General features: G+C 37.5%; 1 protein-coding gene across 3 annotated transcripts in view; it reads left to right on the top strand.

Moving 5' to 3' along the window:
- Positions 1 to 12,676, top strand: part of LOC135172933 (uncharacterized) — a 50,844-nt gene that overhangs the window by 25,597 nt on the left and 12,571 nt on the right. For 2 of the 3 annotated variants that reach the window (XM_064139453.1, XM_064139455.1), the window contains 6 exons: positions 2,042 to 2,143; positions 8,768 to 9,032; positions 9,326 to 9,518; positions 10,280 to 10,501; positions 10,844 to 10,993; positions 11,762 to 12,113. In XM_064139453.1, the coding sequence (XP_063995523.1) occupies positions 2,083 to 2,143; positions 8,768 to 9,032; positions 9,326 to 9,518; positions 10,280 to 10,501; positions 10,844 to 10,993; positions 11,762 to 12,113 (1,243 nt within the window). In that variant the 5' untranslated portion in view covers positions 2,042 to 2,082. The remainder of the gene's footprint in view (positions 1 to 2,041; positions 2,144 to 8,767; positions 9,033 to 9,325; positions 9,519 to 10,279; positions 10,502 to 10,843; positions 10,994 to 11,761; positions 12,114 to 12,676) is intronic. The other variant, XM_064139454.1, reaches the window with a different exon arrangement.

The following is a 12,676-nucleotide window of genomic DNA, read 5'->3' as shown; positions in this document are numbered from 1 at the left end:
ACCCTTTTTTTTACATTTAAGAATCCTCACGGGCGATTATCGGCTCAGCGGTGTTTCATCTATACTCAATTAATACTCGATAATCACAGGGATAAATCCTCAAAATAAATCGGTCACACGGGTACGGTGTATTCGCGTAATTTATTATTATTTTAATTCTCCATAACAAAAACCACTGGTTCAATCAATGTTTAATTAAATTAATAATTAATTGAAATTAATCATTCGTACTGCTCACTGTCGACTGCCTGGTAAAAGTTATCTACTCAGCAATTGACTAGATAAATTTTCCCAAGTAGTCATCAATTTTTCCTGAGTGGTACGGTAATTTTCCAAAGACAACACGATTACCAAACGATTACGAAACTTCCACTGAATTTTTCTCTCCATCAAGGACCTGAATTTTTCAAGAAAATTGATCTCCGTAAAAAGCAGAGGGCACATTATCGTGATCCTACAATTTACCAGTTACCATGCTCACCCGGCGATTCTAGGTTTTTACAAGGGTATGGACGTGAGCTAGGTCAAATTTTCAACCCAATTTTGTTTGAAATTCTAACCATGAATTTGGTCTCTACGTTGCACGTTGTTGGATCGTTTGAGGGACTCATGAGGAAAGGTGCCACGTGTTTGAACATGCAACGTGCATCAACCCAACTGAGGACATCCTGTCCATTTTGATCGTTGTACACATTGAGTATCACCGGGTTTGTGCAGGAGTTCTACGATATTGATCGGGTGCGTTTAAAGTGTACCCGTGGGAGGGGAGGGGGGCAATAAGTTGAGGGAAAACTTCTGGCATAGAGAGGGGAATATTCACCATTTCAGGAAAATTATATTGAATTTTACTGAAAGGGGTAAAATAATGAAATGTGAAATATGACTGTAAATCCCATGAAATCCCAAAGTTTTCATCGATATTCCTTTGGAATGAGAAAAATAGGTTCAAAAAATGAGGAGAAACATCGAAGAGACAGTTACGGAAAGTTTTTGAAGAAAAAGAATTTGAATTTTCATCTGCCACAGAATTAATCAACCATAATAATGATTGATTTATTCATTAATGTTGAATCAAGCGAATCCATTATTGGAAGTATTATTTTTTGTACAGACAGTGGAAATGTAAAATTATTGTTATTGTTCATGTATACAAACAGAGTATAATGGGATTGAGGAGATATTTCGTGAGAGAAATAGAAGGGAATTGTTTGCGATGAGGCAAGACAAACACTGACCCCCCAATGAATGGTTATACGTCATATCCTGTCCTCGGACGATTCAATATATCGATGCTAGTGGTTTATATGCAGTTGGACAGAATTCACGGAGGAGTATTGGGTAGAACAGGAGGGTGGTATGTAGGGTGGACTAATTCACTTGCGGTGTCCTTCCGATTCCCGATATCCCCGTAAACAAGCCGTGTAGCTTTCGCTTTGCTCGGTGTATATCGCTATCGTTTGTTAACTTTTCGATGATGCAGACGCAATTTCAGGTTGAGTTTATTTTATGGACATTGCGTGCACTGAAAGAAAGATTGTCCCAAGGGTGACAATCATTTTGTCGTAAACAAATGTCGAAACATCCCTTTCGAAATTACATTTTATTGTTACACTAGAGTAGCCAAAGATTGTGTTAAATGCCGGAACAATAAGGGATTCATTACTGATAATTGAACAAATGAAAAATTTTATTTTTGACGCGAGTAAAACTTTAACTTTCAAAAACTTCGTCCAATTATTTTCTGGAGGTCAGAAACATAATTAATATAGAATGAATGAAGGTAAAGTCAATGTGAACGACATAAACAATTGCTCATCATTAATGAATTAGTAATTAATTAGGTGGAATAATATTAAATCATTTAATAGACATAATTTATTCATCGCAAAAGTAAAAAAATCATAAATTTCATGAGTTGCCAGATTCGAAGTAAGTTTTTAATGAGCGCAGTGCCATCGAAAAATTATGTTTGAGTTAAATAGTTTTCTAGAAATAATTCTTGATCCCCAATTAATCATCTGTTTTATCATTTTTATTGCAGAATAGCTCGCACTTGAGCCAGTTTCCAATGACGAAGTGGACATGAGTTGGTCCTCCAGATGGTCGCCGTTACGGATTATAATTTTCATTTTACTCAAATATGGTAAGAATATAACAATTACTCATTCAACGAATGGATCTTAGTTTAAGAACAAGTTGCATCTCCGAAATTCTCCCTAAAATCTCCTGAATAAGTCGTCTGGAAGTTAACGCAGCTTCATCATACAATTAGCAAAGTTCAATAACTAATATTCGAGTTTGCTGCGGTTCTCTCCCGGCACGACCTAAATACACATTTGCAGTCCCAGTGGGACCAATTCGTTGACCCTACATGTGCGTACACACCTATAAGTTACCATTATTTCATGAAAAGAGCGATCGATACCCAGCAGGGCATTTAAGGAGGTAAATGGGAAGGGATGCGAGGGGGGGGGGAGGGGTAAAAAAAATCAGCAAACGAATTTCGAAATCAAGGAGCTTCGACAAAATGTCAAAAAATCTCTTTTCCGTGTCACAAGTGTGTTCCATGAATAATTCAATATTCCAAAGAAGAAAAATTTCACCTCTTCCAGATCATTAAGCCATCTCCTCTTGCTATCATGTTCAATACCCTGGAGACACTTTTCCCTCGCTCATTTTTTTTTCTCTCGATAACATCCCCCAGATTGGCCCCTACCACCGTGTAACAACATCCCATTCATAACACTCGAAAATAATCTCGGTTTTTGAATAAATTCTCGTGTGAAAAATTCGTTGCAATCTACTCAACGATTGGATGTATTTCTTGGTCCAGGGATATATCATCGAGTAGCGTCATACATCATGGGATTATGTTGTATACTAGTGAAAGAAACGACGTATGTGCATACATGTCATTCCTTCCACAAGACAAACTAGCGGTGGTACAGAAGAAGAGATTTGTAGACCGATTTTTTTAATGGGAATCACAGTTATTATTTTTTATTTAATTTTCTTCAATATGAGACTCATATGACTAAACTCTTCCAAACGCCATCCAGACAAAAATATAGAATTACTCGGATTTGAATTCAAATTTTCGGGTGAAATTTTTTATCCCCTTTGGATGGAAAATAAATTGAATTATCGAAGTGCATATGAACTTTTCTTTCATGTTTTCGTAACTCCTAAGTACTTAATGCCATTGTCTTAAAAATTACAAGGTACCTGAGCCTGAAAAATCATTTTTATTCTAATCGTTGTACTTTATTTCCAACTCTCTCCCGTAAACAATAATCGTTAAATTTTTTTCTTTTTCTCGTAAATTCGTGCACTCCTCTCTCCTCCTCTCTTCCAACAGCATTAAATCCACCATCTCGGTAGTTTCCACCCTTAGTTTTACGCTTTACAGATTTTCATTTCTTTCGTTAACTCCATTCCGGATTTTATTTTTTGAGAACTGGCAAGAGAACAAGGGTTATAACAACGAGGCTGTATTTTCCGCTCTGGTCATTAAAACTTTTACCTTTGTTTCTCTACCTCTTGTCGTGCGACTTTTCCACAGCCTAGTATTCGTAGATTTCAACGCATTAACCCAGGAGTCAACGGTGTAATAAAATGTTGGGTAAAAGAGTTTAGCTTTGCAATTTGCCACTCGACTATTACTCCGACGAATTGAATGCACGCCCGTGGAATTGGATGGAGCAGTGTTTCAAAGACTCAACTTTTCAAAGAAAATATTCACCTTTATTTTGCTTTGTGTTCTGGAATGAATTAATGTATCAAAAGGCATGTTGTGGAAGGCTGCCAGATTTTATTTGTTAAAACTGTCCACAGGCTGAAAAATCTCTTTTGCACGCGGGCTAAGCATTACCTATTTTATTTTTGTTAACATTCTCGCGTGCTCTACTGGGAAAAAAAAATGCTGATATCGCGAACTTATCAACTGGAGACAAGTCATTTTTCTTCTGCCGTTTGAGAAACGGGAAACAATCTCCCCATTAATATAATTAAATATAATTAAAGAGAACTCGGAAAATCATGAAAAATCATTCTGTGGGCGACTGTATTACACGAGATAATCGATCGTTACGGCATTTCGGTGAACAAAAATGATTCTTTATATGTAGGTATAGCATGTAGATTTCTATCAATTTCGAGGGGAAAAATTGACAAAAGAGCAGGAAAGTAGACGACCGCTCGCTTTGGTCCGCAAGGTCTGACACTTGAAGATTAGAATAGACCGCTGGTATAGTGAACGGCCATTGTGTCACTACAGGCGAGTGTGCACTCGGGAAAAACAGCTCTCAGCCTTCAGGCCTCTTCACAATCCACTTGGTTAAGGTGTGGAGGGTACTGTAAAAAAAAATCGGTAAAGCTGAAGAATACTGCATTCTCGAACACGAAGAATCACACGAGATAGTGGAAAAACCTTACATATTGGAATTCTGTTGTCGAGTCGGAGATTTTTCCACCGGAAAAATATAAGAAGCGAGTAATATAGGAGAGCATGGAGGTATTCCTCGGGGAATATTTTCTTCTTCGATACAGGGGTATTTGAAAAATCATTAAATTAAATAGGATACTTTTTATATTATTTAGTTAGTGCTTTGCTCGCTCTCATAACTGGACATTTCTATCTCTTTCGAGCGTCTAGGGAGATGATGTTTTTTTTAGTTGCTACGGCGGATGAGATGGGGATTATGTTGTAAAGAATTTTTCATGTGGAACGACGGAGAAATAAATGCATGCGTGAATTATTAAAACGAGATAATTTAGAAATTTCACTTGCGAGTATATTTTTCTCAGCAAATGTCCCCGAGCTAAACGAAAGTGGATAATTTTTTGCGGTGATCAGTTATTATTTTTGAGAATGGAAATTTCTATAATTTTTCGGAAGATATTTGAGGTTGATGAGGAGAATAAATATTGTCCTTGGATTTTTGAAGTGAAAAGGTCCTTTCCATACTATATATTACAAATTTTACTGAAGATGGGGGTGAAAATTACTGAACCCCATGCACCTAATCGTGCTACAGAAGGAAAAGAGGTTTCTGGCCATTGTCTCAAATCCCCAATCTTTCCTGATGGCAATTGGAGTAGACTTCAAGTTAGAATCTTACCATTTTTGTCTTTCTTCTCGTGATATGAAGTACCATGTGGTCTGTGTTCATTGCCGTTTGCTTTTTTGGTCGTATTTGGAAAAGAATCAGGGTGACCATAGGACGTAAAAATAAACTCATCGAAAAAGTAAAAAAAATGATAAAAGAGTACATTAATATATGAAAACATGACATGAAAAAAAAATTTTTTATTTTTTTAGACTCCTCTCATTTTTAATGAATCACATATTCACTAAAAAAGAGAAGAAAAAGGAACGGCATAGAATAAAAATATTACTGTTAGAAGAATAAAGAAAGTTGTAAAAAAACTTTACAACCTTGAAGGTTTACAAACTGACGCGGAATATATGTTCGCGTCAAGTACCTACTAAACTACTCTCTTCGTTCAACTAAGATCCAAAAAATTTTGAAAAAAAAAACTCTTCACAACTTTTTTTTTATATTGAAATGAACAACTCCCAAAGACCACATACAAGTTGAAGACCGCTCGAAACACAACCACTTCACTTGAAAAACTTATCAAGAGAAGATTAAAACAAAAAACTCGGGGAATCCCCGGAGGTTCTACCACTGAATTCTCGGAAAAATTCCTACCCTAGAGGGCTATTACCCTCGACGCCCCAAAATCACGTGCGACAGAGGCATTCGAACTGAAAATCCCTCGGTTGTACAATCGGAATTCCCATTCCGTCACCTCCTATCAGAAATAACGCTTCGCGGTTCGTCGACGCGAAATTGTGACATATGTCATGTGCAGTGAGTTCCCAAGTGTCCCTACACGTGGTTTACTAAAGCTACTGCCTACAATGTTACATCCCAGGGCCACCAAGAATCCCTCGTTGATTTTTAATCAATTTACCCGGTCTAATGTTTGATATCATTGGATAAAGTACTGAGAACGTATTGAATTACACTGTGCACAATCTAAAACATTTATCTGTTTGGATTACACAAGGTCACGTGGGGCTTCATCACAATTTTCTGGGCTTCATCTTCTGTTTCATGAGTTTTAAAGGGTCCGATAGAAAGCGTGTGATTAATTGGATTTGACTGATTTATTGGAGAATTTTTTTACATTCACACAGAAAAGATCATCACACATTTTTAAAAAAATTTTCTTCAATATTTTTATAGAAAGAAACTTTGAAGTTGGGATTCAGGCACTGTTAATGCAGTACAACTGTGTGAAGTAGATTTTTTTCTATGTCCTCTTCTAATATACTCTCTGCCAACGGTTGATATTTTCACTGAATACCGTCAATCATTTGACCCTGTCACTCCCATGATATGCCTTCTCCATCTCGATATAAATAAATCAGTCTGCCACAAAACACACGCCCACCTAAAAAAAACACAATATTCATCCCTCGATCCATTTATTCCCCGTCGGGGAACCACACACTTGAACCTCTAAAATGAAAGACAGTGATTAGTTCACCACAAGAGAAAGTAAAGTTTCGATTCTGCGGGACATGTCACTTCTAATTTGAAATGTGCGACTGATTTTCAGGGATCTGCAGATATCACCAGTTACTGATGATATTGAAGAATGACTGTAGCCTGCACTGCTGGAAATTTAGCCTAGCAAGTTTGATCTCATGGTGCTCTTCTGGTTCTCTTAGTGCCAACGAAGCCAACTATTCCAGAAAGTTCGCGATCCAATAAAAACTTGACTATTTCCACCGGCGAAACCAAAAATATCCTACAATTTTTCTCGCCATTAGAAACTATTCGGAAGCTCTTGACAAAAAATACTTATCGGATAGAGAAGTTGTGAGAATGAAATCATTTTTTTTTTTCATTAAAAAATTATTCGATGTAAAACTTTCGATTTATTCAAAATTTACTTTAAGCACTCGTATCGAAGTCTAGTATTCTGACCCTTGGGAAGTGTAGGAGCACTCAGGGAACACTTTTCCCACGAGCGTCAAAGCTCATGTTCTGCACTTTCTATGTAGAAATTTGAATTATACCCACACACAGTGAACGTAAAATTTCCCATTACATACAAGCGATGAGAACTTCTATATTTACAATTCAATTTTCAGTTTTACATTTTCTCCCTCTAGCAATTGAAGATAAAGTCCCGTAAATCGTTGACATGTCGTTGGAAATCAGTAACATAATCCTGAGAATCAGTGACACATTCGTGACAATAAAAGTTTTTTTTTTCCCTGCGCCACTTTCATCTTAAGTTCATCGGATGCAATTACCCTGGAGCCCCCCAGGTACAACATTTTACGGCCGTTCACGTGGGTCATCTCGTCTCCTCGCGATATCTCCATTCCCTCGTATCCCTCAGCAAAAACATATACAATACACGCACAGATCCGTGTAATGCCACCCGCGGGAATTGAACCCCGGGGCGTCGAGGCCTTTCCCCTTGGAAGTAGTCTGCCTTAGCGATTTGCACCTACACCAATCCAGTGGGATGGACTACTGGGGGTCGATAAAGTCCGAACGTCTTGACTCCACACGAGTTTGTGCCAATGGCAGCACCAGGATATACTATTTCGTGCCTTGGTAATACTATTGCATCTTTTAGAAGGGACGATGGATGTCTCAGGGCCATGCAGGAGTGAAAAATCAATATTATTTCGATACAAAGAAGGGCCAATAATTTCCATAACAACTATACATCGCACTTAATGAGTATTTTATTTATGAAAATTCCCTAAAGAGATGCCTCCTACGCATAATTTTTTTTTCATATTTTCTTCACACATTTTAATTCAGAAATGTGATGATTACCCCTGAAATGACCGAAAATATGACGGTTCTAAGACTCACAGAATTTTACTGACGACGAGCTGCCCTTCGTCATTCTTCATATAACAAATGATAAATAATATTCTATTGTCTCTGTTAAAATTCTCCGTGTCGAAAAACATGAGATTACAAATTTAATTAACAACATCCAGGATGTTTAATGAAATTAATGGCTTATTACAGAAGCCTCCTCTGCGGTTATTGATTGATTTATCGCGTCGACATATTGCATTCCCATGGTCGATTTGGGCAACAGCAGCACGGGTATCTCAGCAATGTCCATATTACCCATTTACCCCATACGTACGCGTCGTGTTAGGTGAATAATCATTGTTCCAGTCGAACTGATATGTCCCCAGTGCTAAAAGCACCAAACTCGGGTATCCCTCGTGATAGATAACAAGCCCCAGTACCACCTTCCAACTCGTGTATCCAACCGCGCAAATCGATTTTGTGATGTGAATCTCGTTACCCCGGGTCGGGGACACAGGTGACTCCTTCACCGAGGCATTTATTACATTTAAATAGAATTTGCTGGTGTCCAGGACTCGTTTTTTTCTGTTCATTTACCGGAGCATCATTTTGCTTGTTTTTTATGTAATTTTTAAAATTATCGAGTGGACTTTCAATCAAATGACGGTTCCAGTGCAACTTTCACAATTTCTGGAAATTGTTTCTTTATGAAAAAAATGTTAAGAATTCAATGTGATTCCGTGATGAATATTTATTTTTCGAGTGATATTTCAACCAAATTTTTGCAATTGATGTTCCTGAGAACGAAAACGTTTCTCTCTTCTACTCTCTTCATTCTCATTATAATCCAATTCTAACGGTACATTCAATTTTTGATAATAATGGATATTGTTAACATTGTACAGGGACAATGCAACCGGCTCTGACGATGGAGGAGACCTTGTTTTCGCGTTTGATTGTCGCTGCCTCCCACACGGCATTGTCCGGCGATCTCGAGGTCTTTATCATGAATTTGGGGGAGAGGAGACCAACAACAAATGCACCTAGGATGGAAACAACCACCGAGGAGGAAGCGGACATTATCATGGAGCAGGAGGAGGGAGAAATGGATAACGAGGAGTATGATTCCTGGGTGCCACCTACTCCGGATCATGATCCCTTTGTTCTTAGGTACATTGTTGTTTCAACATTCATAGGAGCGAATATATGTTAAGATCGTGAGCTCTCCTTAATTCTCCTTATTTTGAGACTATCCTAAAAATTGATATATTTATGGGAAAATGAGGAAAGGTTTTATCCATAGGCGATCGAACTGACTATACAATCATTTTAATTAATTAAATTGATAGCACAGTGAATGAAAAATATGATGGAAGAATTTATTTATTTATTTATTCATTGAATTGTCGGTGAGAATCGAAGGAATATTTTGAGTTCAACTGAGAAAATATATTTTGTTTCAGAGTTATGCGGCTGGATGGATTTACATCGGAACTAGTTGGCGAGGTAGCTGTCGAAACTCCGATGATACAAGCTGGAAATGTTTCCCTGACTGTTCCATGTGGATTCTTCTCTCGTGGCGGTGCTTATTCTCTTGTACTCGAGCACAGCTCTGTCCCACCAAGTTCAAAATTCACTGATTTCAATAATATTCAGGTATGTTGGGGGGCCGTCTAATTAATGCAGAATTGTAACTTGTACACAAAACCGTCATTTTCTGCGGCGACTCGATGAGTTTTAGCAAATTTTTAATTTCCTAATTTACTTCCTGGAGAAGTACAAATAGAGGGCAGTGAGAGAGATAATCCAGATATTCGCAAGTTTGACTCCCGGACAAATTCATGTTGACGCCTACATTTACCCAATATTCATTGATCGAGTTAAAAGTTTCTGTCTGCTATTTTTATTAAACGTACCTAAAGTCACAAGATTTATTACCTAATATTTCGAGATATATTCTCGTCACGTTTCATTTCTTTTCTTTCATGTCATTGTGAAGGTGATCGAATGAGGGTGTCTTACTTCCAAAATGACTGAAGGCTCGAAATAAAAAAGTAGTAAAATACAGCGATAATAAAGAGCATAAACCATTTCCTTGGCAATCGTCAACTTAATTCATCGTTAAAATTATACAAATATTTTGTTAATCCTATAACTGGCAATACAACTAGCAATGATTTCCCCATATTTCACAAAATAAACTAATACTCCACCTGCACCTGGTTATTCCATTCATTGCATTATTTATCACGATGAATCATTTATTTACTCGTGATACTTTATTCTAAGCGCAAATGTTTCATAAAGCTCAATCCACTCAATCAAAAAGCTCGTGGGCTATAACTTATAATAAATATGTACAAAAGGGAAAAAAAAGCGAGTGGTGACGACATCTTTGGTTTGTTTTTTTTTTATAGGTGAGAACAACTTTGGACGTGAGATGGCCAACTCCGTCCCTCACTATGGAGCCCCAGCACTTCAACACTTACCCCGATCAGCCCGTTCTGGCGACTCTCGAGTACACTGGAATCTCGTGTGCACCCGCCGAGGGACTCCCAGTTGACACTTACTCACTTCAGCTTATATACTGTGGGGCCAGTGTGCTATCCTGTGATCCGCGAAATCGGAGTATTCCTCAGGTACTGACTAAGAGTTTTCACAGGAGGAAATAATGGAAGGGCCGCTACCAAGTGGCAAAATGTGATATTAAAGGAGATTGAACGCACTTGAAAAATATCAAAAAGCTCCTTTTACCCATTAAGGAGTAATAAAATGTCGCTAATTCGATAATGCAAACAAATTTATTGAAGTTTGATATTTAGAAGAATTGGTATTCTGCTTTAAGAAAATTGCCAATTCGAGCCTTGAATAATCTTAAAGACTGAACCAATGACATGTCATGACCCTCTTAGGAGATTTTAAAAAAAGCTGGACTATAATAATATTTTAACGAAGCACAATTGTTCCCTTCAACATTTCAGATGCTGTACAACGAGGAAATCAAGGGATTTCCGATGCAAAAAATTGTCTATATGCGTTGTGAATTTTTTGGATTAGCTGGTCATTATGCTCTGAGATTAAAGCCGACCAACGGGAATTCGACGGCGCCAATGATCTCTGCATATATCAAGGTACTTTAATTATAAAAAATCGTTTCAGAAAACTTGTGGAGATAATACCGAGAAAGCCATAAAACGACTCAATTAACTTCAACTATAACGTGAATTAGTGTTTGATAGTATTAAAAAATATTTTTTACGGAAATGTCAGGCTGAAAACTCGCTATTTCAATATTCACATATTTTTTTCTATAGATTTACGGTCGGTTGCATTCGGGAATTTTTCAGTGGTATAAGGATTATACCATTTCGTGGATTCAGTTAAAACACATAAAAAAGTTCAACGAGCGTGGGTGGACATATCTACCTTGCTCACTTTTCATTTTTATGAGAAATATTCGACCGAAAATTGAGCCATTTCTCGCAGATGTCTCCGACATTTTCGAAGCACCGGAATCGTAAAATAAGTCAATTAAACCGCGCTTTAGAATACTAGCAGTGAATGAGTTATGGGGTCTTGACACTGGAAATTTCAACATACAAGCATTTACAAGTGATCATGCACTAAAACTCAATATCACATTTGATTGATAAAGCCATTATGCGGGAATCTTTTAAATTCTTCAAACCTGATGGGCATTTCGGCATGGTCTGACTTTTTAATCGTTTAATCACTCTTTCAATCTCTATCATTTTTTTAATTAAAACAATACGTATCTGACACTTGCATTATACTTTATATCCAACATTAATAACTTCCTGTAGAATTCCAATTCCATCCCTCATCCATTAGCCTCTTAACGAGATCTGAAAAGGCCAAACGTACTCTCTGTTGGACAGGTTGAAATATCAAACCAATACGTCTTCAATGTCCACGCAAGATCAGTTTACCCGTGCGATGGAAATTCGGGTGGACTTTCTGTTCTGTTCGAATACCCATCCTGTCGCCTTCAGGAGGATCGTGTTAGGGTGTACGGCCGCCTGAGGGCTGATGTAGCATCCCTAGCACCGCCATCGACCTTGCACTACGTTGCTGAGCTTAAAGCACCACCTGGCAAGCATACACTGACATTTGACTGTGAAATATTCACTGAGAAATTTGTCGAGTACTGCTTCGTCTATGTCAGCCAGGCGATTAACAATGCGATGGCTGAAGTCAGAGTGGATTGCATTCCTACATTTCCCGTTCAAGGTAAAATTGATTGGAAGTGTTCTAGCTTTCTATTACGATCATTTATTTGAGGGAGGGGACGAGAGTAGAGAAGGAATTTTGATGAAAGATGACTCGGAAGTACAAAGACAATTATTGGAATTTATGGGAACGTGAGAAGTGGTTGGATTTTATTTTGTCTATTGAATGTCAAATTTTCTCTGAAAAAAATCTCCGAATGCGAGATTATATTCATTTTTTTTAATGGATTCCTGTTACGTCTTTAAGTGAAAGACAGTCTCGTGCTTGGATTTATGATTCGTTAATTAAATTTAATTGAATATTTCATCATTGAAGAATTTCGTGTCTCCTGGTTGGAATTGAAAATGAGTAGTTTTTCGTATTATGTCTCAGATATTGTCTCCCTGAATTTAATTAATCCGTTTATTATTCTCAATACTTCAACTTGACTCAAAAACTTAGAGATTTATGCGCTATCTATATTTACGGGTTAGGTGTCATCACAATTGAAAAAAAAACGAGAATACGAGGATCTCCGCATTAGTTGAATAGAAAACGTTCCAACGCCCGCGATGAGTTCAATT

Source organism: Diachasmimorpha longicaudata, chromosome 2 (assembly GCF_034640455.1).
Source record: "Diachasmimorpha longicaudata isolate KC_UGA_2023 chromosome 2, iyDiaLong2, whole genome shotgun sequence".
Lineage (NCBI taxonomy): Eukaryota > Metazoa > Arthropoda > Insecta > Hymenoptera > Braconidae > Diachasmimorpha > Diachasmimorpha longicaudata.
This window is presented reverse-complemented; position numbering and strand designations above follow the sequence as displayed.